General features: G+C 40.2%; 1 protein-coding gene across 1 annotated transcript in view; it reads right to left on the bottom strand.

Annotated features, from left to right (window-relative positions):
* Positions 1 to 24,471, bottom strand: part of LOC138172292 (alpha-protein kinase 2-like) — a 160,531-nt gene that overhangs the window by 52,581 nt on the left and 83,479 nt on the right. Inside the window, 5 exon segments of the mRNA XM_069102000.1 lie at positions 941 to 1,215; positions 9,777 to 9,812; positions 9,915 to 10,042; positions 16,132 to 16,279; positions 20,668 to 23,986. Of these exon segments, the coding sequence (XP_068958101.1) occupies positions 941 to 1,215; positions 9,777 to 9,812; positions 9,915 to 10,042; positions 16,132 to 16,279; positions 20,668 to 23,986 (3,906 nt within the window).

Below are 24,471 nucleotides of genomic sequence, written 5' to 3'. Positions count from 1 at the left end.
AATAGTTTCTAGTATGTAAAAAAAATGATAATCTAGCACCCTTTTCCCACTAATGCTACTGACTAACTGACCTATCAGTCACCAACAACCAACAGTGGTTTTAATTGTTTAGCAGGAGTTTAACAATCATTACTGGTAGGCCTCATGAGAACGAATGGCTCATCCACCAAGTGAGAGAGTCTCAGAATGTGAAGGGCCACTAAATTACTCTCTTTCTGTTTTATTCTGCTGAAGCAACCCAAAAGTTCTGGGCAACAGTCCGAGGGTGTGAAGTATCTGCTTCTGCTGCAGAAATGCCAAAGCAGAAGCGCACACAGCTCAGTTTTCAAACAAGGCTTAGTGTCTCCCTTGACACTCAATAAAGTCCTGGGAAGGAGGGATTTCCAGGTGTGGCCCTGGCTTTACTAAATGGGACCTTTCCCCAAAAAACTGAAATGAAAAGTCCCCTTGACTTCTTCAAAGCCTGGCCAAACCTGGCCAAAAAGTTCTGAAACTTGTATGAGGCCTGAACCTTAATTGTGAAGAACTGATGGGAGAGAGAAGTTATCAAAGCAGATCCCTAATAATTAGAGATCTAGAAAAGTCCTTGGCTGAAGGTTTTCCAAGTTTCTTCATTTAGATTAGGGGCTCTTAAAATGGAGGCCCTGGATTTGTTTAGATAAGTAGACAGATAGGTAGGTAGATTATTTATTTTAATATGATTGGTTTCCTTTGTAATACTATGTATTTTATTTTATGCATTTAAAAATTATTTAAGAAGGACTCCATAAGTTTCACCAGCCTGCCAAAGGGGTCTATGACACAAAAAAGTTAAGGACCTCTACCTTAGAGGAAGCCCCATTGACCCCAACTTAGATTTTAAACTTAAAATACCAGTAAATCTCACACCCTGAAGGATGATCTTTTGAAGCTGACTCTACCGGGGGAAAGAAGGACCCACCTGTGCAGCAAGTTTGTAGTTCTTCTGGACAAGTTCATCATTGTTTTTGGTCCCATAGGCAATTGCATTGTGTACTTTGAGCACACAGGCGTGGCCAGGGTTGAACACGGGAGTAAGGCCTTGCATCACTTTACTTCGGAAGGCTTTGCGGTGGACCCCTTCTCCAAAGTGGAGCTCTTCTGTTGCAATCTGACCACGCAGGTTACCCCCAAAATAGCTGTCACTGATAAAGTCTTCTCTGAAAAAAAGCTGGCTGAATTCAATCTCTTCAAATTCTGAAACACAGAATCGTTTTGGCTAGGTAGAGCAGCTCTAACTATAGCCTATGTTCAACACTAACCCATAACTTAATATGCTTACATGGAGAAACGTATCAAGCAAAGATAGAGGAAGATAGTGGTTGATTTAAAAGCTTTTGAAATTTTTAAAATAGTATGTTCCTATGTACACAAATATTATAATATCATAAAGCAAACTCTAAAACAAATTGATGATTAGGTAAGGAAGAACTAAATAAACAGAAGAGCTGTGTCCCTGAAGAAAGGTAAAGGGACATCCAGTGCTTGGTCAGTCCGAGGAGAATGGAAGGCACAAGCCTGATGGGAGGCCAACCAGAAAGGCAACTTTACACTGACCCCAGAAAACAGAAATGGGAATGAGAAAAATGGGCAGAGGAAAGTAGGACATGGGGGGGGGGAAGACTGGAAATAGTTATATAAGGTTTGGGAGGGGGGGGGTTGGTTGAGGCAGGTGTATAATGGTTGAGTGGATTTCATTAGTATACAGAACTTCTGGTACACAAACCCTCCCTATCAATGCAGATCAAGTGTTTTGCAATTTATAGTCCCGAAGAGTTCCCATGAGGCAATGAGAGGTTAACTGACTTGCCCAGTCGCCCAGACAGTATGTGCCAAAGGCAGGATCTGAACTGAGGTTATTTCTGATATCCAGGCCTCTCATTTCTCTACCTCACACAGCCTTCAGATATATCTCAAGCTCACAATTAAAAAAAAAGACACTGGTTTTGCTAAGACTAATTTATATTTTGGGTTAAAAATCTTACTGTGTTCTACTTATATGTGTTTCAAATATCATACTCTGGGAAAAACAAAGTCTGTTTTTCTGTCTCTCTTTGAATACAATCTCTTTAAAAGAACATGGTCTGTGATCTGTGTCAGAAGCCATGTTGTCACACCTGCAAGGGCCTGCAACTATTTGTCAGGGATTGAATTGTATATTGATCAGAAAGGAGTTTGGGAATGAAGAAACTGGAGTACTTCTTAAATAGAAAATTCAGGCCCACGTTTGAGAGCTAGCCACCAGGGAAAGCAGAGATGATGGAAATTACCATTATGAGATTGTCACCCAGGCCTGTATTCTTTTGCTACTTCTATGTGATTTTTATTTCTCTGTCTACTGGGCCACATGAAGACAGGAGAGCAGCAGACACAATTGACTTTCCCTTGCTCTGATATTAGGAGGAAGCTTTGGTTTCTATTTAGTCCAGCTTTTGGGTATCAAATCAAAGAGATCATGATGGATCTACATGAGTGTTTGAGCATTAATTAGGAGTATATGTGAATGAACCAAACATACCACAGTAATAGAAATAGGGGGATTTCTCTTTTGTTTACAAGACTAAGATTAAAATATATGAAGGGGAAAATGGTGAAAGACTGCTTCTATCAGCCATAGGCAGGCAGCAGGATAATCCTCTAGCCTATCTATTCATACATACATACATATATAAATAGATATAAAATATATATGCATATATAAACATATTACACACAAACATATATACAATTGTGTGTATGTATATATGTATGTATAAAATTTTTTAAATGATGCTTTGCATAAGAGAATAACCATCTTTATATACAACACAAAGACTTTTCAGTTCTTGTGCATGACTATTTCTAATTCTATAGGGTGGCCCTTGACCCCCAATAGGAGAAAAAAGTACACTCTATAGGGACAAAAATAATAGTCTATTTAAAAATAAATCTTTATACCTCACAATCCCATTGCTTAAAAGCCAGAGGTACCTAGAAATAATTTCAGTGCAATTCAGTTTATCAAAAGGGTTAAGCATTTCTTCAACTTAAGCAGAACTCCAAAATTAGTTCAGTCAATCCTTCGAGAAGACGGTTGTTATCCAGGAGAATATGTTGGAGTATAGAAAAGCTGCAGCAACTGCAGAGCACAGGACGGGGCACCTTTAGCAGCCCTGCTTGTGACAGAAGAAATAACACCAAGCTCATTCCTTCTCTTCCCCTTCAGCTAAAAGGATAGCATCCCTCAGTACACTTAAGAGAGTAATACAAGGCAGAACTTGGTGCAGGGATTTTAGAAAAACATTCTAAGAAGGAGTCCCCATTCTGGTTCTGGTTTTTGTTTTTGTTTGTTTAGTTTTATTTTCTATCTGGGCCTGTGATTCCATCAATGAAAAGAAGTTCCAACATGTAAACTTCCTCTGGGGATGTAACTCGGAGACTTCCCTGTTGCCTATAGTCGTAGAGAATTGTTGGGGTATATTAGAGGTTACGTAACTTTCCCAGGGTCACACAGCCTGTATGTGTCAGAGGCAGGACATGAACCCAGGTCTTCCTACCTCTTATCCATTATGCAGGCTGTCTCTATAAGGCCTTATGGGAGGTGGAATAAGCACTTGCCTGCATAATATGAAAATAATGACAGACCACTCCGGTATCTTTGCCAAGAAAACCCCATGCACAGTACGGTCTGTGGGCTCATGAAGAGTTGAACATGACTGAACAATAATAATGTGGCATGATTTGGGGGCCTGGAGAAGACCCACATACACAAATACACACTAGATTGATACACAAGAATTTTGTGCTAATGGAGCTTCAGTAATGGTTATTTGCCATATAAAAATGCTGGAGAAATGCTCCCTTTTCCTCTTTCTACCAACTTTCTAAGCTAGCAATATAAGTTTTGCCAGCCAGTAATGGTTTTAAATTGACTGTTTTATAGGCATCAGCTGTCCTGAAGATGCCTGGGAGTGCTAAAGAAAACGAGTGAACTCTCTTTCCCTTATAGTCGGGCAATTCAAAATAAAAAGATCTTTATCTGTAGTCAGAAGATGTAAGGTGCCTTCTTTGGTTTCAGAAGGGCTAGAGTAGTAGGCCCTAGATGACTCCCACGGGCCCTTTCAGTTAGGGGTATGGTAAATGGTACATGTTTGGCAGTCTGCCCTCTGGGGGGGAAAAACAGGATACACTTTCAAGTTTAATCTGCATTTTTAACATTTTTCTTCATCACCTTCTTAAGTCTTTAGACAAGTAACAAAACTTGATTTGAAGTCATCTGCTGATTTCTGAGGCATAAATCTTCACAATGAAAATTTAAAAATTGGCTCTTGAAAGTCAGTTGGAGCTGGCTCCAGCACATCCTTGCTTCTTGCCCCAAAATGATGATCATTTGAGCCTGAGATTATGGTTTAATGTTTACCCTACTATTTCCTAAGTACAGAGTGTTTGCATCTGTATAAAGCATCTCCAAATGGATCTTAGATTACAGAGATAGAGACAGAGTAGGCCTGAGGTCACATAGTCTTCATTTTAGAGATAAAACAAAACTGTAGGCTGGAGAGTTGATGTGTTTTTCCTGAGATCACATATGTCAGAGGTGGAATTTCAACCCAGACCCTCTAACTCCAAATCCACAGAATGTCACAGTGTGTTTATAGACACACTCCATTTCTATCAACTCTCAACCTATGTCTGAAATTCTACCATTAGCAATTGGTTCCTGGGGGTTAAGGCATTTTAAAGGACAAATGCTTTAATGTGTTGCTTGGGATGGGGAACATATTAAGTCTCTAGTACCTAAGGAAATAATTAGATTCCTTTCCACCCATGACATGGGTGGGGGCGGGGAGGGGGTAGAAAGGGAAGATGAGAAAAATAAAAAGGTGGGAAGCACAGGAAGAGAAAGATGATAGTGCTAAACTTCATATATATGACAATTTTTGCTGAATACTGTTCCAGTCAAATTTCTCATCTGATAACTATCTTCCACATTGTGAAAGAATAGATGGCCTAAAATTGTGAGAAAAACCAAATGCACCATTTGGACAGGAAATTACCAGTGGCTTTGATGAAGCATACCAAGAGTTGGCAAAAACTCATTTGGGTTTGTTTGTTGGAATTGTTGACTATAAAACACCTTAGTTTTCAGAGGGCTTTATTACAAGCCACAGATTTCATTCAATTCAGACAGAAGGAGAAGAGCCTGGAGGCAATGGTATAGAATTCGAATCCTAAAGATAACAAGTGGAAAGTGATCTCCAAATACATCTGTAACCTTAATAATGTCATCATGCACAGCTTGTTGCTTGTAGCTGGCATAACATTCTTTCTGGAGTTTCTCATGGTTTTAGTTTTATTAGCTTTGAATCTGAGAGCAACTTGCAAAATGCAAAGCTGCAAGACAGAAATTATGATTACATTCAGAAGACATTTAGTAAGAAAGGTCAGAGAGGAGCACCCCGGAACTGAATGCAAAGCTAATAAAGAAGCGATTCATGCTGTGGTTTCTGTTCTACCATAAAAAGACAGGGTAAGCCTGGGTGTGGCCCTCATCACCCCGGAGAACTGTCACAGGGGAGCCATAAGTTCTGAGGAGGAGGGCTAAAGCCTATGGGACCTCTAGACTAGAGACTGACTAGTCTTATGGTGGGGTTGGGGCCAAGGCACCACTGCCACCTGGGTACATCTTAACCCTGATTGCAAACTCAAGTTTTCTTGGGTAGTTAAAAAAATAAAACAAACCAAAACCACATGTAAAACCTGAATGTGAAAACCCAAACTTACAAAGAAGCAGTAAGCATCACAGCATAGACCACAACACAACCATCTAAGTGTAGGCCCCTCTCTACTTCAGAATTCCATTTTATGATTTACAAATAAAGAGGGAGGTCTATCTGATATTTTTGCTTGGAGGCCACTGGCAGGTATAGCACTTATCAATGCTAGAAGCAAATCTATTTTCTGCTCTGAGAGTTTTGTTCAAAGGCACCAAAAGTCATATATAGAATCTCAGTCAGAAAATACTTCAGGGATTATCCAGTCTAGCACCCATCTGAAGTCTAAATCCCTTCATCATCAACAATGAAAGTGGTCATTCAGTCTCTGATTGAAAACTCTAGGGAGAGAAATTCACTGCCTCTCAAGGCAAGTGATTGAATTTCAAAATAACTCGAATAGTTAGAAAATTCCTCCTGATATGAGTCAGAAACTCCTTGTTATTAGATTTAGTCCTTTTTTATAACTCAGTAACAGTGTAAAAAGAGTCTGGTACAGTGGGATAAAAACTAGCCTCAGGAGAAGGAGAAGATCTGGGTTCAAGTCCTGACTCAGACAAAGATTGACTGTGTGACCTTACACTTAACCTCTTGATAACCCCAGGCAATATTCTAAGACTATAAACTGCAGAACAGGTGTGATTACATATTTGTAGAGGGAGTTCCCTATACCAAAGAAACCAAAGGTCCCATCCAAAAAGTATCAACTTCACAACTTTTCCTAGACCCAAGAGAGGACAAAAATTCGCGGATCTAGAGTTTGAAAGAGCCTCAGATGGGCTATCTAGTCCATTCTCTTCATTTTACAGAAAAGGAAACCGAGACTGAGTGACTTCCCAAAATCGCACAGGGAGTAATCATCAGAGGTGAGATTTGAAACTTCATGCTCTGATGTCCACACTGGTGCTCTTTTCCAGGGCACCTAATGCCTCCTGACCGAAGCATCCTTTGCCCATTACCTTAAGTGAGCAAAATATTCTACAATCCTAATCACCTTTCCCCTAGTGTTTTCACAAATATTTCATTAAATATCTCTTCAACTCTAAGTTTGGGGTTTGGTTTGTCTTTTGTTTTCGAATGATTACAAGCTACACACCATCAGAATGATTCCAAAGCATTTTAATTGAAGTGAAATGCCGCTCTTTCCTGAATCAGCTGCACTTTCCTCCCTGCGCAGAGGGTGGCTGCAGAACAGCACTTTGCCAGGAGCATTCAGTGGAGAAGATGATCAGAACGTGAGCAGATTCAGGAATGGCTCCTGAGCCTTTGTTGATCTGAGAGCCTTGTGGGTATCAAAGGCAAACATCAAAATCGCCTTCTATTTGCATTGAAGTGCAGATGAAAGGATTTGCTCGAGCCAGATACCTGATGCTTTTTGGGAATGAGCTTATCAGCATACACAGCTGAAAAGCTAATGGAAGCAGTGAAAGGGGTGGCTTGTGAGCCCATGCAGAAAAGAGCAAGGTGGAACAAAGTCTAATCTTGGTGCATGGCACTTGGGGGTTTTTTGTTTTGTTTTGTTTTGTTTGGGGGGGGGGTGTTCTCAACTGTCAAATCTACATATGATAGGCACTTTCAAATAGAAACTCTAACCTGAACGCTCTCATTCCAAATGCTTTAGTACAGCATTAACGCTATTCCTAGCAACACTTTGTGGTAGCAAAGAACTAGGAACAAAATGGGTGCCCATTGTTTGCAGAATGACTGAATAAATAGTGAAAGAATGTAATGAAATATTACTTCACTTTGAGGAACAGCAAATCAATGTTGGAGGTGCTGTGGAAAAACAGTAATACTCAGTCCAACAATACTGGAAAACAATTTGGAACAATACTTTTAAAAAAGCATTGTTTTGTATTATGGCTAAAATGTCTCTGCAGGGGTCGGGTACCTATGGCCTCAAGGCCACATGTGACCCTCTAGGTCTTCAAGTGCAGCCCAATTTGTTCTGTGAAGTTTGGATTTAGTCAAAGGGCTGTAATTGAGGACTTAGAGGGCCACATGTGCCCTCAAGGCCCCAGAGAAACTGTGCAGCAAGTTTCCCTACCTCTGGTATATAGCCTTTAAACCAGAGATCCCATTGCTAGGCACATACCCCAAAAAGGTACAAAATATGAAAAAACAATGAATATGAGGAACTTTAACAAACATGGGAAGATTATATGAAATGATACAATGAAGTGAGCACAACTAGAAAAAGGTATATATATATATGTGTGTGTGTGTGTGTGTGTATGCATGTAAACAGATAGATAGATTGATCACAATGTAAATGAAAAGACCTATAAAACAAAGCTGAATGTTGTGCAATTATAATGACTAATTTTAACTCTGGACAGGTAATGAGAAAATGAACCAATCTAAATTTCCTGTAGAGGTGGGAGACTATGGGAATGGGGAATTAAATATTATTTACTCTGCCAGACAGGGGGTTTTGCTTAATTCCCCCCCCCCCTTTTTACAAGGGAAGGCTCACTGTGGAAGAAGAATATATCTGTATAAGAAATTACCTGTCAGATTTATGGACAGGGGAAGAGTTCATGCCCAAACAAGAGATAGAAAGATTCACATGAGTTAAAATAGATAATTTTGATTACATAAAATTTAAAGGATCTCACACAAATAAAACCAATGCATCTAAAATTAGAAGAAAAGCAGGAAAGTGGAAAAATTTTGCAGCAAGTGTCTCTGATAAAGATCTCTTTTTGAAATATATAGGGAGTTGAGTCAAATTTACAAGAACAAAAGGCATTCACAACTGTCAAAGGATATGAATCAAAAGTTTTTAGAGGAAGAAATCAAAGCTATAGTCATATAAAATGCTCTAATTTGCTAATAATTCTAGAAAAGCAAATTAAAACAACTTTGAAATACCAACGCACGGTTATCAGAAGGGCTCAAATGACAAAAAGCTAAAATGACAAATACCACAGGGGATGTGGCAAAATAGGTACCTTAATACACTGTCGGCAGAGCTGTGGATGAGTCCAATTACTCTGGAGAGCAATGTGCAGACGCACCCAAAAAGTGATTAAATTGTCCATACCATTTGATCCAGCAATACCACTACTAGTTCTATATTCCAAAGTAATTAAAGAAAGAAGGAAAAAGACCCCTATACACAAAAAGATTTATAGTAGGTTTTTGTGGCGGCAAAGAATTGGAAACTGATGACATGCCTATCAATTGGGGAATGGCTAAATAAGTTATGACATATGAATGTGATGGAATACTATTGTGCTATAAGAAATAATGAACGGGGTGGTTTCAGAGAACCTTGCAATGACTTGTATAAATTGATGCAATGGGAAGTAAGCAGAACCAAGAGAACAATTTGTACATTAACAGCAATTTATACATGAACATTGTAAAGATAATCAGCTTCGAAAGATTTAGTAACTGATTAACACAATGACCAATCACAATTCCAAAGAACTCATGATGAAACATAATATCCACCTCCAGACAGAGAACTGATGGGCTCAGAGTGAAGACTGTAGAATGTTTTTTCTTTCTTTTTTCCTGATTCTTTTTTGGGCATGGCTAATGTGGAAATTTGTTTTTGCACGCCTATACATATTTGTAATGGAGTTTGTTTCTGTTACCTTCTCAATGGGTAGGGGATGGCAAGAGAATTTGGAAGTGAAAATAAAATAAAATTGAATTTAGAACTGGAAAAAGTGAAATGTGGCATAAAAACAAGATACTGATAAACTTAAAATAATACTAGCGTTGCCTTATCCCTATCTCTGATAATGATAAAGCTCCAGGGTGTTACTGATTTGGCAAAACTATAGCAGTGAATATTGTTACCCAAAAATAACAGAATGAGAGACTGAAATGGCTTCTTGGTTGCCATTCACTTCTCCAGCCACTCTTGTAATTTATCTATTCTACTTGTTATCTGTCTGAAGGAATGTACTATTTCCATCATTTATCCCAGGAGGTGTCTATTTCATGATTTAACAGTGAACCCATTTTCTCTGACAGCTCATATTGACTTACCTTTAATATCCTGATGACTTGAAAGCTGACCCAGAACTAAAAGGAGACAAGAGGAGAGAGAAAGGCTGTAGGACCAGGATCATCAGTAAAGTTACTGTAACTGCACTTTCCATCTGAGAGCATAGAGTTGAGATTTACCTTCAGAAGTCAGGTGAAATTCAGCTGTCACTTTCCCATAACTGTTCCTGAGGCAGCAATAATACAAGCCCTGATCTTTTTGACTTGGTTGAACAATGGCCAAGGACACAGTTGAATTATCTCCTGCACTGATAATGGAAAACATTAACATTTACAAACTTAATCATTTTAAAGTGTCATATTCCTAAACTGCAGGGAAAAACTCCTTTTCCCCCTTCCCCTGTCTTTTGCAACCAATAAACTGAGAGGAGCCCTTCATTGTGGTGTGTTACTTAACAATTTATTTACCTGTAAAGAATGCTTGGCTCATTAAATTTTGTAAAAGGATCTCCTGGCTTTAACAACGCTGATCTTGCACCAATATTCATACCACATCATGAAATATGAATTTGCCTGTCCATTAGGATAATAAATCTGCCATCATAGTACAAATCACTGAAATGGACAGAGATGTCTTTAGATTACCATTCATACTTTTGCACACTGCCCTCATTCCCCTTAATCATATTAATACTGCATGTATGCTCTGCTTTAGGAAAACCAGGCATATCAAAATTTAATCTGACTAAATGGATCGATTAAGGGGCAATTATCTATACTGCTAGAGGGTTCTTCACCTTACAAAAGCATTAAAATTGGCATTTCTTTGAATAGTGAGCTCCTTAGTGAATTTAAAACATAATTCAATATATAAATATTTAATGAAACAACTCTTTGCCTCGTGTTTGGTTTGGTGAATTTTTTGATATTGGTGTTTTGTTCTGGTTCAATCATTTAAAAAACATATGGGTATTTTTTGCTTCAAGGGAATTCTTTACATGTTCCATTAGACTATCAGCTCCTTGAGAGCAGGCGATTTTTTCCTTTTTTGCCTTTCTTTGCCTCCCCAGTGCTTAGCGCAGTGGCTGATGCTTGGTGACTGACAGCGAAGGGGGAAAAAGACTTTGGCTTAGTAGGAGAAAAAGAAAAGGAAGAAAAAATCCTTACCTGACTTTTTAGTTTGGGTTAGTTGGGGCTCAGTAAATGCCTGCTATGTATAAACCGCCATACTGGATGCTCAGGGCAATGCCGAGATGAAGGAGATTTAGCTTTTGCCTCACAGAGCTTGGGATTTGGTGAGGGAGATAAAGGAGTTAGGCTAAGCCAACAAGGACAAAACCAAACCATAAAGACACGTGTAAGTAAAGTTCTATGAGTTCCAAGGGAGAAAGGGGGTTTCTGGTCAACTTGAGCATGGAAGGTTTCATGAACAAGACGGTATTTGGATTGCATCTTGAAGGACTGGTAGCATTTCAGCAGGATATTGCTTGGGACAAGGAAGAGAGCACACTAGGTATGGATCTAAAAGGACATGTTCATGAAAAGGTGAAAAGTCAAGTTGGCAAGAGTATCAAATATACAGATCATAGACTTTAGAGAAAGGCTAGCAATGATCATGTCCAGAAGAAGGAATAGTGGGAGAGAGCTGTGAGTAATAGACTGAAGCCATGACTGTGACATACTTAAATTCCAGGTCAACGAGTTTAGACTTTATCCAGAAGAAAATAGGGAGTCACCTAAGGATTTAGAGGAATGGAGCAAGATGGTCAGACATGCATGCAGTGTTTAAGGTGAATTTAGAATAGGAAATGGCCAAAGGTCTCAACAAATTCACTGTTTCATAAGCTTCTCTACATTTCTTTCCCTGGTCTACCACATTTACTTAAACCATCCTCTATGCCTGCTCTCTGCTCTTTCTCTGTCTCTCTCTGTCTCTCTCATTCTCTCTCTGTCTCTCTCCTCTCTCTCTGTCTCTCACATTGCTGTCTATTGATATCATACTCATAACTGAAGACCCACCTTGAGTTGAGTTTTCTTTAGGAAATTTTCTGTGATCTTTCAGCTAAAAATAGTCTCTCCTAGGAATTTCTCATAGTACTTTGCTTTTGCCTCTCCTATGCTTTGAATATATTATACTATGTATTATAGTCATTTATGTACATATTTTTTTTTCCTCTACCAGACGGTAAGTTCTGAAATTTGTATTCCATATCTTATTCATCTTTTTTGTAATCTCGTTCTGAGCTCATTGCCCTACATGTAGTAGATGCTTAATGTTTATTAAAATACATGGGATTGGGTGGGAAGGACAAGAGACCACTGCCCCATTCCAGGATGAACTGGGATGGTACCATTTAGAGAGGAAAGTAGTTGATGGATGACCAATGCATTGTAGTGGCAGAATTGACATGACTTGCCAATTTATTGGATGTGGGGATGAGGGAGGAAAAAGCCAAAGTTGACCCTAGGGCCATAAGCACAGATAAACTGGAGAATTATGTAAATGTAATTTCACTACGTTAATAATCTGTGTTTTCATTTATATGGATATCTTTCCAAGAAAGCAGAGGGAAGGCCCTCCATGCTTTACCAGATGGATCTTGATGAATCACAAAGGCCAAAAAGTCCATCACCAAGGTCAGCCTCGTGATAAGCCTTACTGAACTTAAGTTGGTTGGTCTTCATGGGATCTTTAGTCCATCTTTAGGCTTATGCTGTATCCTCACCAGCTTGCTAGGACTTGCCAGAGCTGGTGCTACACTGGCATAGCTATCAGGGTCTCTTCCACACCAAGAGGAGGCATCAAAGGAGGACTTTGATGGGGTTATAACATATCGGAAGACACTTTCAGAGTAGCACTACCTGCTGATTGTGTCAAATCTGCTAGTCGTCCCCCCCCCCTTCACCAGTCACTACGTATTCTTTTGTTGTTCATATTCTATTTTATTCAAAAACTTGCTGAATTTCCCTAGAGGAATGTAAGCTTCTTGAATTCAAATTCCTTCTTTGCTACTTATTACTTAAGGATCCTTGGGCAAATCAATTGATCTCTAAGAGTCAAAGTTTCCTCATCTATAAAAAGAGGGGATTGGACTAGAAGACAGCTAGGGTCCCTTCCAGCTTTAGAACTATGTTTCTGAATACTTTCTCCTCTCTAGGTTTTTGTTAAATGGTTCTCCTTCTCAGACTCCTTTGCTGGTTCTTCATCCCGATCACACACTCTAATCATGAATACCACACCAAAGATCTGTCCTGGGTCCTCTTTTCACTCTGTAGTATCTCACTTGGTGATCTCATCAGCTCCCATAGGTTCATCTCCATGTATATGATTTCCAGACCTATAAATCTAATCTCTCTGCTAACCCACAACCATGTATCTCCAAATGCCTCATGAATATCTCAAACAGAATGCCCCCTCTGCATTGAGAACTCAATATATCCAAAACAGTATGTCCAAACTTTCCTATTACTATTAAGGGTACCACTATTCTCCCAGTCACATGGGACCACATGAACTCCTCACTTTCATTCATCCCTATATCCAAACCATTGGCACATCCTATCTTTCCTATCTTCATAACATCTCTTGTATATACATATCCTTTTCTCTCAACTCATACAGCTACGACCCTATTTTAAGCCCCAGGAGTCTGTCCCTTAGCTGTCCCACCGCTTAGCTGTCAAATTGATCTCCCTAAAATGTATTCAATACCCTTTATTCAATACACTCCAGTGCTTCCCTATTATTTCTTTTGTTGCTGTTCAGTAGTTTTTTCAGTCATGTTGTGACCGCATTTGGGCTTTTCTTGGCAGAGATAGTAGTTTGCTATTTCCTTCTCTCATTCATTTTACAAATGAGGAAACTGAGGCAAATATGGTTAAGTGACTTGCCCAGAGTCACATAACCAGTAACTGTAATTTGGGACCAGATTTGAACCCACCAAGATAAACCTTCCTGACTCTAGGCTCAGTGCTTGCTCCCCCGTGCCACCTCACTGCCCTCTCTAGGATCAAATATAAAATCCTCCTCTTGGCCTCTAACGTCCTCTATATGAGGCTCCTTCCTCCCATGCCAGCCTTCTTGCACCTTATTCCCCTTTGTGTACGCTAGGAGCTGACCTCCTGGTTTCCGTAAATTCATTCAAGTCTCAGATAGTTTCATCTTCAGCAAGAAGCCTTTCCCTACACTCCCTAAATCTGGTGCCTTTCTTCTGAAACTACCCCAGATTCCCCCGCGTTTATCTTATTTGTTCATAGTCCCCATCAGAATGTGAGGTCCTCAGGAGCAGGGACTGTCTGGTTCTGCCAGTCTGTATTATCTCCAGCACTTAGCACAGGGCTTGGCACAAAACGGGAACTTAATAAATGCTGGCTGACTAATATCTTTTTTTAAATGATAGCCAGCAGTCCTCTAATTATGATTATTATTATCAGAATTTCTGTCATATGGGACTGGTGATAATTTGAAAGTAGCGTAGGGGAAGAGGAATGTAACCCAAGACTGGCCTGGCCTCTGGCTTCACTCAAGAGCTCCCCCTGGTGCTTAAATGAATACGACCTAGATGGGAAAAGCTAACATTTCTAAGGCCTCTGTGGCTTTCCCTAAACCTGTCGTTGGCCACCACCAGGCCTTGATGGCTGCTAATGGATCACATAATTTTAAAAATCTTTTTAGTAAAAAGTCTATTTCTTGAAGAAATGAAGGAAATGCTTTTCTGGCATGGGGATTCAATGAGATCAGAGGACGCTCAACATCCACTTGCCAAAAAATGTTCCAACGAAAGAGAAGACCAAGAAGCGCCAAGCGAGACGATCCTTTATGTCCCAGGGAAGAAACCAAGCTGAGCGCACAGTCCTCCAAGACCCCAGACAGCATGCCCGACATGTTTATTGAGGAAGCAAGCGGCATGGCTGCTTCCACTCCCTACCTCATCAATCTCCTAGAAACAAAAACAAACTGGCTCTTCCCTTCCTAGAAATGGCTAGTCAGCCCTTCTCAGTTACTGCTCTTCGGTCTGAGGGCTACAAGGGCTTCTTGCAGCCTCATGCCGAGGATGCCACACTTGTTTATATCCTTTGGTTCATCTGCTGCATTTTGACTTTTGTTTGACCTTATACAGTACTTGACAGGTTAATGGAGATCGTTATGAAACAGACACACACAATGACACATGTAAGAAAATAAATCTCAGATGCAAAAGAGTAGTTCAGTATTAGGCTAGTAGAATTTCAGACCGGGAAGCTGCCCACTCAAGCCCCTTGATTTTGCAAAAGAGGAAACTGAAATCCAAAGGTATGATGGCTTTCCAAGACCATAAGCTTCTGAGTTGCAAAGGAAGGTCCAGATTCTAGGTCCTCATCTCCCAGGACAGCGGTCCTTTCCCACCCCAAGGCTCACTGTGGTCTTGTGTCTAATGCGTCATACAATTAGCTCCATCTGGACAGAAGCAGGTGGACTGGTCTTAGATTCTTAGATTTGGGTCTCAGTTCCCATTCTGATATTGACTAATTGTTTGACCTCTCTGAGATAGTTTTCTCATCTGTAAAATGGAAATAATAATATTTATCATACCTGATTCACAGGGGGGCTGTGAGGAAGATGCTTTATAAAATTATTATCACTGTTTTTAGTAATTTTCAGTTATATCCAACTCTTCATGACCCCTTTTGGAGTTATCTTGGCAAAGATACTGGAGGAGTTTACCATCTTCTTCTCCAGTGTGTCTCCATTTTTCAGATAAGAAACTGAGTCCGAGTGACTTACCCAGAGTCACACAGCTTGTAAGTGTCTGAGGTGGAATTTGAACTCAGTTCTTCTTGACTCCAGACCTAGCTCTTTATTCACTGAGCTTCAATAAATAGAGGTGGTGTTAGATAATGAACAGAGACCTGGCCTTAAAATCACAAAGATCTGGGTTCAAGCTCCACTTCTGATATAACCTAGCTGTGTGACTTTGGATAAGTCATTTAATATCTCAATGCTCTAAGCTACTTTCTGAGAATTTAAGTTGCAAAGAAGGTGCTAATCTCCATTAGCGATAGGAATCCCCTCAACCTATACGTCCCTATACTAATGAAATCACAATTCTAGTCCTTATTCCTATTCAACAAATATTCATTGTTACTGATGCTAGGTTGGTACATTTAGATAACATCTTGGATCTTTACCTTACTGAAGCTTAAATCATTACCTCTTCTCACTATTTCTGCCACCATCATCATTCCCTAAGAAACTACATGCCAAGATAGTCATAGAGTCATAGAATTATGTAATGTCAGACATGTGAGGGACCTTAATGATCATCTAGTCCAAACTTCTGATCTTACAGATGACAAAGTCCCCAGTGAGTTTGTGAGAAATAATTAAGACTGACTACTCTAAAACCAGACATTTTACCTTCTTTGAACCCTTGCAATTAATTTAGAATCTTTTGTCCACAAGATGGTAGAGTCTTCATGGATTTCTGCAAACTGACAGCTTAATTTTATATTTCCAGAATGATCAGGAAATATCTCAGCCTGGATCTTCTTCAGTAGCACTGGGGCTGTAAATTAGAAATTCGCGATTTATCAGTAGGAAAGTGAGAAAATAAATACTCTAGAATACCGTACCCCTTCTTTTTGGTATATAAAAATCCTGGGGCCAAGTCTATATCACAGAGAGTGAAACAGAATATGGGTCCCCCCCCCACCTTTTAAAGTGAAATTGGACATTGAAGAGATACCATGTACATGTTTTCAACTAAGGAAATGATACTCAATGCTTTTTCCCAAGCCAACATCAAGAAAGTGGGTGGAGGGCATGGAAATAGGGTATATCTGAATTGGAAAGGTAACTGAAGCTAGACCCCAAGGATGCAAAAGGCAACAAAGTAATGTATTTGTGCCAAGCTTTTCTTCCCAACAACTCTTTGTTAAAGAAACCCTAATAGAAAGAAACTACATTTTATATCTTCCACATCGGCAAAACACTGGTATCTGCTAAAGCAAATATAAGACAAGAAAAAATCAACTGCTGGAAGATGGGGTTACCCTTTGAATAACTGCCTCACCATCAGCAGCAAGTGAGTGGAATGCCAGATAAGGGCACAGTTCTCTGGATAGCCACCAGGCAGCAGTACTAACATAATCTCACTTAGAAACAGTTCAGGATTACCATTATCTAAAAGCCCAGAATTTGTAAGAATTTAGAAGAAAAGAGAATTTTAATTTATTTTGTTGCAGGTTCTTCCTGAGAAGCAATGAGCACGTGCCCCAAGATCAATAGAATAAGCAATTTCATTTGATGTAATGGGAACATTAGAAGCCAGCACTTTGAGGCTGCCAGCAGGGTTTCTGGGAAGGTTTGCCTAGCCTCAGCTCTAGGTGTCAATGCAATACAAGTCAAATTCCATTAAGTGGGAGCACTGATGTAACAACAATAATCAAAAAATAACTGTAATAAAAACATTCTGAGTCCTAGCCAAGGCCCAACATTGCTTTGTGGATCTGTTACCACAATATTCACTACCGTGAATAATTCAGTATATCAAAAGCTGTCCCCAGCCATTGATGGTATAACAGCTACTTGTACAAAGAAAAAGCTTATTCTATGTTAGAGAAGTGGTGATGGACACACTGGGTATTACATTCTACACCCAGATAGTAGTTCAGACTCAATATTTTTCTTTCTAATTATCTCTCTCTGCATTAATTTGGGGAAACGTGTACAAACCCAGGAGCCAAAACGTTCTTAGTCCTCACTTACTCTAAAAAATTTCTGTTCACTCAAATGCTAATGATTTTGTTATTTTAGGCTCGTGAGGGAGGGAGCTGACTTCACTTTATTTTTAAAGTTTTATTGATATTATTATATCACAGTCATTTCCATGCATATATGTCCAATATATTTTTCCACCCTACTCCAACTGCAACTATGAAGTAAAAGAATTAAGCAAAAATAGCCAATTCAACAATGACATCTGACAAAATATCTAATTTTCCTTCATCTCTCTTGAGGAAAGGAGGGAATAATGATATTGATCTCTGCTGACTTGAAGGACCTCCTAATATATGTGTCTCAGATCCCTTCTTTGGCCAGTCAGTCATAATATATTCCATAGAAGGCAAGTATGGGCAGAGAAAATAGAGTGCTGGACCTGGAGTCAGGAATATCTGTGTAGAGATCAAGTATCAGATGTTTACAAGCTGTGTGATCCTAGGCAAGTTACTTAACCTCTCTTTGACAGTTTCTTCCTCGGAAAAGTAAGAAGGTTAGACTGATTGGCCTCAGAGGTCCCTCCTGGCTCTAAAATCTAAGATCATATGAAAGCTAAAAGGAATCTTCAAAGATATTTACTCCAACTAGCTCATTTTGCAGATGAAAAGTTCCTTTTGTGAAAGCCCAAGGCATTGCAGTGACTTGCTCCAAGTTCTATAACCAGTTAGCAGCAGTTAAAAAAAGACAACAAAAACCCTGGTCTTTAGTGCACATGTTGTTCATTCATTTCTAGAGTCATGTTCAACTCTGTGTAACCCTATCTGGGGTGTTTTTGGCAAAGATACTGGAGTGGTTTACCATTTCCTTCTCTAGTTCATTTTACAGATGAGGAAACTGAGGCAAAGAGAGTTAAGTGACTTGTCCAGGGTCACACAACTATTAAGTATCTGAGGTCTGATTTGAACTTGGGGAGATGAGTTTTCCTGACTTGAGAACTGGCACTCTATCCAGGGCGCCATCTAGGCCTGCAGTGTATATATATATATATATACATATATATATATATATATGTATATGTATATGTATATGTATATATATATGTGTGTGTGTGTGTGTGTGTGTGTGTGTGTGTGTACTGTGACTATTACTATAAACAACAATAACCATAAGTCAGCCTGGATTCAAACCCAGATCCTTTGAATCCGAATCAAAGCTCTTTCTACCCCCATCATGCTATCTCTCAGGGACACTGAAAACAGGACCATGAGCCATCTTTGATACATATGACATAGCCTGCAAACCCTTGTCTAAAGTTCTGAGATTATTTTCTGCCCATTCCCATTCCCCTCCTATGATGGACTTCCATCTTCACAGAGGAGTAGACAAGGTTGAGGGTGGCATTTGGGAACAAATGGTTCTCTTCCCCTTAACACAAGGTACAGAACATGACACAGAATATTGTGGCACCTGAGGTATGAAATCTAGGTTCTTGACTTTAACGGATGAAATTTAATGCCAAAGTATACAAGAATCTCCTCAGCTCCAAATCCTTTCCTAAGATACTGAAGCTTGGAGTCACAGGACCTGAGTTCAAATCCCAGCTCTGCTTCTACTTCTTTCTACCCATGTGACACAACTTATCTGGTCCACAGTTTTCTCATCTATAAACTGGACAAGATGGTCTCTCAAGTCCAATCTAGCTTTAGATCCATACCTATGATCCATTGTGTGTGTGTGTGTTTGTATGTATGCTTTGAAATCATAGCTTTGACAGTAACTGTTTTAGATGCATCTTTCTTTGCCTGTGCATGAGCCTACAAAGGATCTAGTCCATTGCCCAAGTATGCTCTTGCTATACCAGGCCTAATTATCCACTGCCTGTTCTAAAGTCATCACCAAATATTTCACCAGCACAATGTTACGAAGAATTATGGAGTTCCAAATGCAGTGGTTGTTTTACATTGGCAAAACTATTTTATGTCTTTTCCATCTTTGTTTTTAAAAAACGTGAGGTTCTGTTTAAAAGTATTTAAAAAGTTATGTGTGGCAAGCTTGGTTGGGGAACTACATACTCTTTTGGAAAAATAGTTTTGTATCTAACCCCATGTGTGATGGTTGCTAAGGAACTACCCAAAAGGTAATAAGAATAATAGAAGTTTGAACTTCAAAAGCAAAGAGCTATGGTAAAGACAGGAAATTGTTCCCTTATGATCAGAACCAGAGTATAAGTGTTTCCATTACACCAAGAGATGCATTCTATCTTTCAATTATGTCTTCTTTGGTCTATTCCAAGTTTCACTGATGGCAAAGCAGGAATTTTTAAAAGAAGAGGATTGAGGAGAATTCTTAAGGAGAATTACTTCAGTTTCAGACTGTGAAAGACGGGTGGTGACGAGAATGGTTTTTAAAGTGAAGTGGCCACAATTGCAGCTATCAGGGAATTCTAGCATTACCCAAAAACCTTTCGTCTCAGATAAATTCACAGTAATTGCGAGGCTGGGGAAAGTGGAGTGGCATACTAAAATGTTGGGGTAAAAAACAGAGCTAGATTAAACAATAATTTATAAATTAGGAATTAGTGAGAAAGGTAGCAAATAGTACCCAAGTACTTACTTATTTGGCTCTTACTTTAATATTTTAAGCAGGGGTAGGGAACCTGTGGCCTCCAGGCCACATGTGGTCCTCTAGGTCTTCAGGAATGGCAGGCTGGAGACTGCAGGTTCTCCAACCCTGCATTTATTTAAATATTGTGGTTAATACTTGTGATTAGTTTTCTAATCTCTAAAGAAAGAGATCTATTTCTTTTTTTTTTTTTAAGCAATTAGGGTTAAGTAACTTGCTCAAGGTTACACGGCCAGTTATTTCTGGGTGTGGTGCTAAGTATCTGAGCTGGGATTTGATCCCCAGGTCATCCCAACACTTGGGCCAGTGCTCTTACTTGCTGAGCCACCTGGCCGCCCCTAGAGATCTCTTTCTTTTAAAAGAATAATTGCATAGAAATATACAATAATCTTCTCCCTCCATCTCAGTCCGGCAACAAATCATGTCTTTAAGAAACTGAACTATTCAAAATGTAAGACTATTTTTTCTTTTAAATAAAGAAAAAGGTGCTATTACCTACCTGGTGGCAACTTATTTGACTGTGGGCAAAAAAGTTAGGAGGCAGTAAATAACTTGTTGAAACTAATCTTATATATCCAATCTATAAAGAAACAGAAATTATCTCAGTCTTACCTTTGCCTTCTCTTTTCCAAGATGATGTTTTGGGGTCTATTTTCTCTTCGTTTTGAGCAAGTGTTTCAGGTTTAGGAATCTTTTTACTAAAAATAGAGTTCTTTCTGGCCCTTTCTTTCTCTTCCAAGCGCATTTTCAGAGCTGCCACTTTGGACAGAATTTTCTTCTTCACACCCTCAGCTAAATGTCCAGTCCCAGACATTTCTTGCTTCGTATTTCCTTCCTCAGCTGCTGATGCCAGAGTCTCTGGAACTTTAGATTTGGGGGGCATTATGTGACAATGTTTTATTTCCTCTCTTGCCTTTTGTACAGTTCCTGGTAAAGAGCCTTTCAGACAATGATTTGGTTGCACTTGGTTTTGACATTTAGGACTGGTGTTAGAGGTACATTCTGCTGGAATGAATGCCAAAGTTTCTATGGGAGATCCCAAAAAATTTGTGGCCTTGGGTTCTCCAGTTGTGGGCTTTTTTATGTTACCATCTTTTGCAAAACACGTGGCCTCTCCTTTTAGAAATGAAGTCAAGGTTAATCTAACAGGCACGCTTGAAGGAAGCGAGGTAGGTGCCAAATATGGGGCATATTCATTCTCAGTGTTTTCATATCCCTGTGAATCAGTACAAATCCATTCGCGATGTTTCAGTTCAGCTAAGCCATTCACAGGCACATCTTGTGTTTGACTTATGTCCCTGTTGGTATCTCTTTCGCTGGAAGTATCAGTGGCTAGTCCCACAAGACTATTAGAAAGAACCAAGGATTCCTTTAGCATATCCTTACATTCAGTGGTACTGTCCTGGGTCTTGTGGCCTGGCTCACCTAAGTCACTCTTCATGCCCTCTTGGCTTTGTCTGTCATTGCCTACACATGGAATTCCTTTCCCAAGGTTTCCAACTTTCTTATGACATGGAACTTGCAAAAGGGCGGGTTTGATTTTCAGTTTCTGACTAAAGCTCTTCTTGTTCAAATTCCTTTCCTCTGGGACCACCCCTGGTGTGGACTCAGAAGTCACTAACTTTCCTGTCCCAACATACTCCATAACTCCTGCTCCATCTGTGGAATCTACAGAAGATTCCATAATTTGTGGGTGAGTCAAAAACTGAGTAAGCAAGACAGGGTGAACCTCTGTAGACTGGCCTTCCTCTTGTGCTTTACCTACATGGCCAGTGTTTTTCTTCCCAGAGACTTCTAAGGCCACACCCAAGGTCCCTTTAAATAGAGAATCTGCAGTACATGTTTCCTTCCCATCTACAGGATCTACTGATGATTCTAGGATGCTAGAATCTTTCAAATACTGGAGAGAAGGAATACAAAAACCTACATTATTTTTTACTTCTTTTTTCTCTTGAATTTCTGTATCAGAACAAACACTTGTTGAATCAGACTGATTCAGCAGACTAGCTGATGTGTCTCCTTCATATGTGTCCAGTTTTTGCACTGAGTTGTTTGCCCCAAGCTTCTCAGAAATCACACAGATGTTGCCCAAAACTGCGGGACTAACTTTGCATTCCAAATCCACTGTCTGAATTGGTGGTGACGGCTCTGAAACAAGGGCTGTCAAAGTTGGAACTTTTTGTCCCCCTCCTGACTCACAATCTCTCTGACTACCCTCCACTGCATTTTTGTTAGCCTCCTCCAGGAGATTTTCCAGAGAAGGTGGAACCTTCTGGGAGGCCTGCCTTTCTCCTTCATCACTCACCATCAATACTCTGATGCAGGGACCTCCCAGATTCCATCCTTCCTCCTCAGAATTATTGGATGCATGTTCTAATGGCAACAGTCTCCTTTGCTCCTGTGCAGCTGGGATGGTGTGGAAGACATCCTGGAGACTGTCTTCAGTAAATGACCCCTGGTGAGGTTGAATTTCCCTGTGTACATTTTGCTCTGGCTCTCTCACTTTCCCCTGACGATGCCCTTCCCAGCTCTCATCCACTGTACTCTCAGGTCCCTGATTTTCACTTGTCAATTCATAGGCAATAGCACCCAGGGAATTCCTCAAGGAATCCTCTCTTTGAAGCAGCTGTGAATGGGGTAGATGAGCTGCCGTCCCCAGGCGATCTTTGAGGGTCAGCTGCTCTGCAGCATTAGCTGCCCAGTCACTCCCAGCAGGGGCAGGCTGTTCATTAGAAGGAAGCTGAGCAATGCTTCCAGCTGGTGCCCCAGGAAGACTTTCTTCGGCTCCCTCCAAGTGATTGTTTTGAGCAATTGAAACAGCAAGGTATTTGACCTGATGGCCTTTAACAACAGTTCCAGGAGTGGGTGTTTCCTCCCCATCACTGGGAACCTGAGAACCCCTGATATTTTCAGTCGACATCTCACTTGACTTCTGTTCAGGATACTCTGCAATTATGCTACAACATGAAGGTGTCTCTGTTTCATCCTCAGTCCCAAGAAGCAGCCTCTCACCACCTGTTTCTTGGAGCTGGGAAAGGCAGTTGTTCTCTGTAGAAACAATCTGGGTACTGATTAGGTTACTGGGGCTAAGCCTTTCTTGGTCTGTTTTTAGAATTCTAGTAAATTCTTTGACAGAGTTCTTGTCGTCTATTTTCTTTTCGTTTGTATCATTTTCATATGCCCCTTCCCAGCTGTTCCCCGTGGAAATGCCCATGGGATACAGTTTTGTGTTTGCACCTCCAGCCTCTCTGTTTTCACACATTGGGGAAGGGGGGTCAGCATCTTGTGCTCCAGAAAATCGTTCCATCATCACGTCCCTGAGCAAACATACATCAGATGTTTCACATTGACCTTCTGCCAGCTCTGAGCCCATGGAGCAATTTTCTTGAGGCAAGCAGTCTTCATATAACATGGGATAGGGTAGATCTTTGGGACCACAACCTTTTTCTGGGTCACCTGTTTCATGAGGTTCTTCTGCATCCCTTGGAGCACTGAGGGAATGTGCTGCAGTCAGAACAGCATATGAAGCTTCTGCCAAAGTAATATAGAGACTCTCTTGCTCCCCGAGATCAGCATCACTCACCCGCTGGTAATGGGCTAAGAGTTCACAGTCTAAGGCATTTTCATGACTGGCCTCAGAGCTGATTTGCTCACATGACTTGTTTTTCCTGGGACTTCCAGTTTGCTGGATGTTACTTTCTTGGTCTCCTCTCTCATAGTGTTGTGGGCCTAGAGAGCAGCCTTCCTGCTGCATGTGACAGGTCAGTGATCCATCTCCTTCACTTATACTTTGCAGAGTGTCCCCGGAGCTTATTATGGTCCTACTGAAGGCAGGAGTTTTCCACAGAGATTCAGAGTCTCTCATGGGCTCTGAAAAGCCTTGCAGGTGGCTTTTGGTAATACCTTCTGCACTGATTTCCTCTCTTTGTACCTAGGGAGATAAAGAGAACAGAATTATCACTATTAGGGCCTATAATAAGGCAGATCAATTATCCAGAGGATATTTAATCCTTTAATTACCTGTACTAATGACAAGCAGAGATAATATGAATAATTGAAATCCACATTTAATCCAATAAACATCTTCTTAGTCAGTGACTTCCTAAACCCCTCCAGGGTACTATAAATCAAGTCAATTACTTTGGGTCCCTCAGAATACACTGGAGACCAAGCACTTAGAGCCAAAAGGGAGTTGACACTGCCAACTGATGCTAAAATAGAGCTTTGGTGTGCGCGTACATGTTGTGACTATAGCATACTGAGACACATTTCAACAAGCCACAACCGAAAATAAACGACACAAGAGGTGATACCGTAACTGCAAACAAGGTCATGGTTTCTCCTCTCAAAGGCGCAGCTCTGCCTGCCTAGCGCTGACATTTCCCGACCTCTCTTTACTTTTTTCTCCTGGAGATT

This window comes from Petaurus breviceps, unplaced genomic scaffold (genome assembly GCF_028583685.1).
Source record: "Petaurus breviceps papuanus isolate PSGF00001 unplaced genomic scaffold, PetGlider_PUasm1.0 128, whole genome shotgun sequence".
Taxonomy (NCBI): domain Eukaryota; kingdom Metazoa; phylum Chordata; class Mammalia; order Diprotodontia; family Petauridae; genus Petaurus; species Petaurus breviceps.
This window is presented reverse-complemented; position numbering and strand designations above follow the sequence as displayed.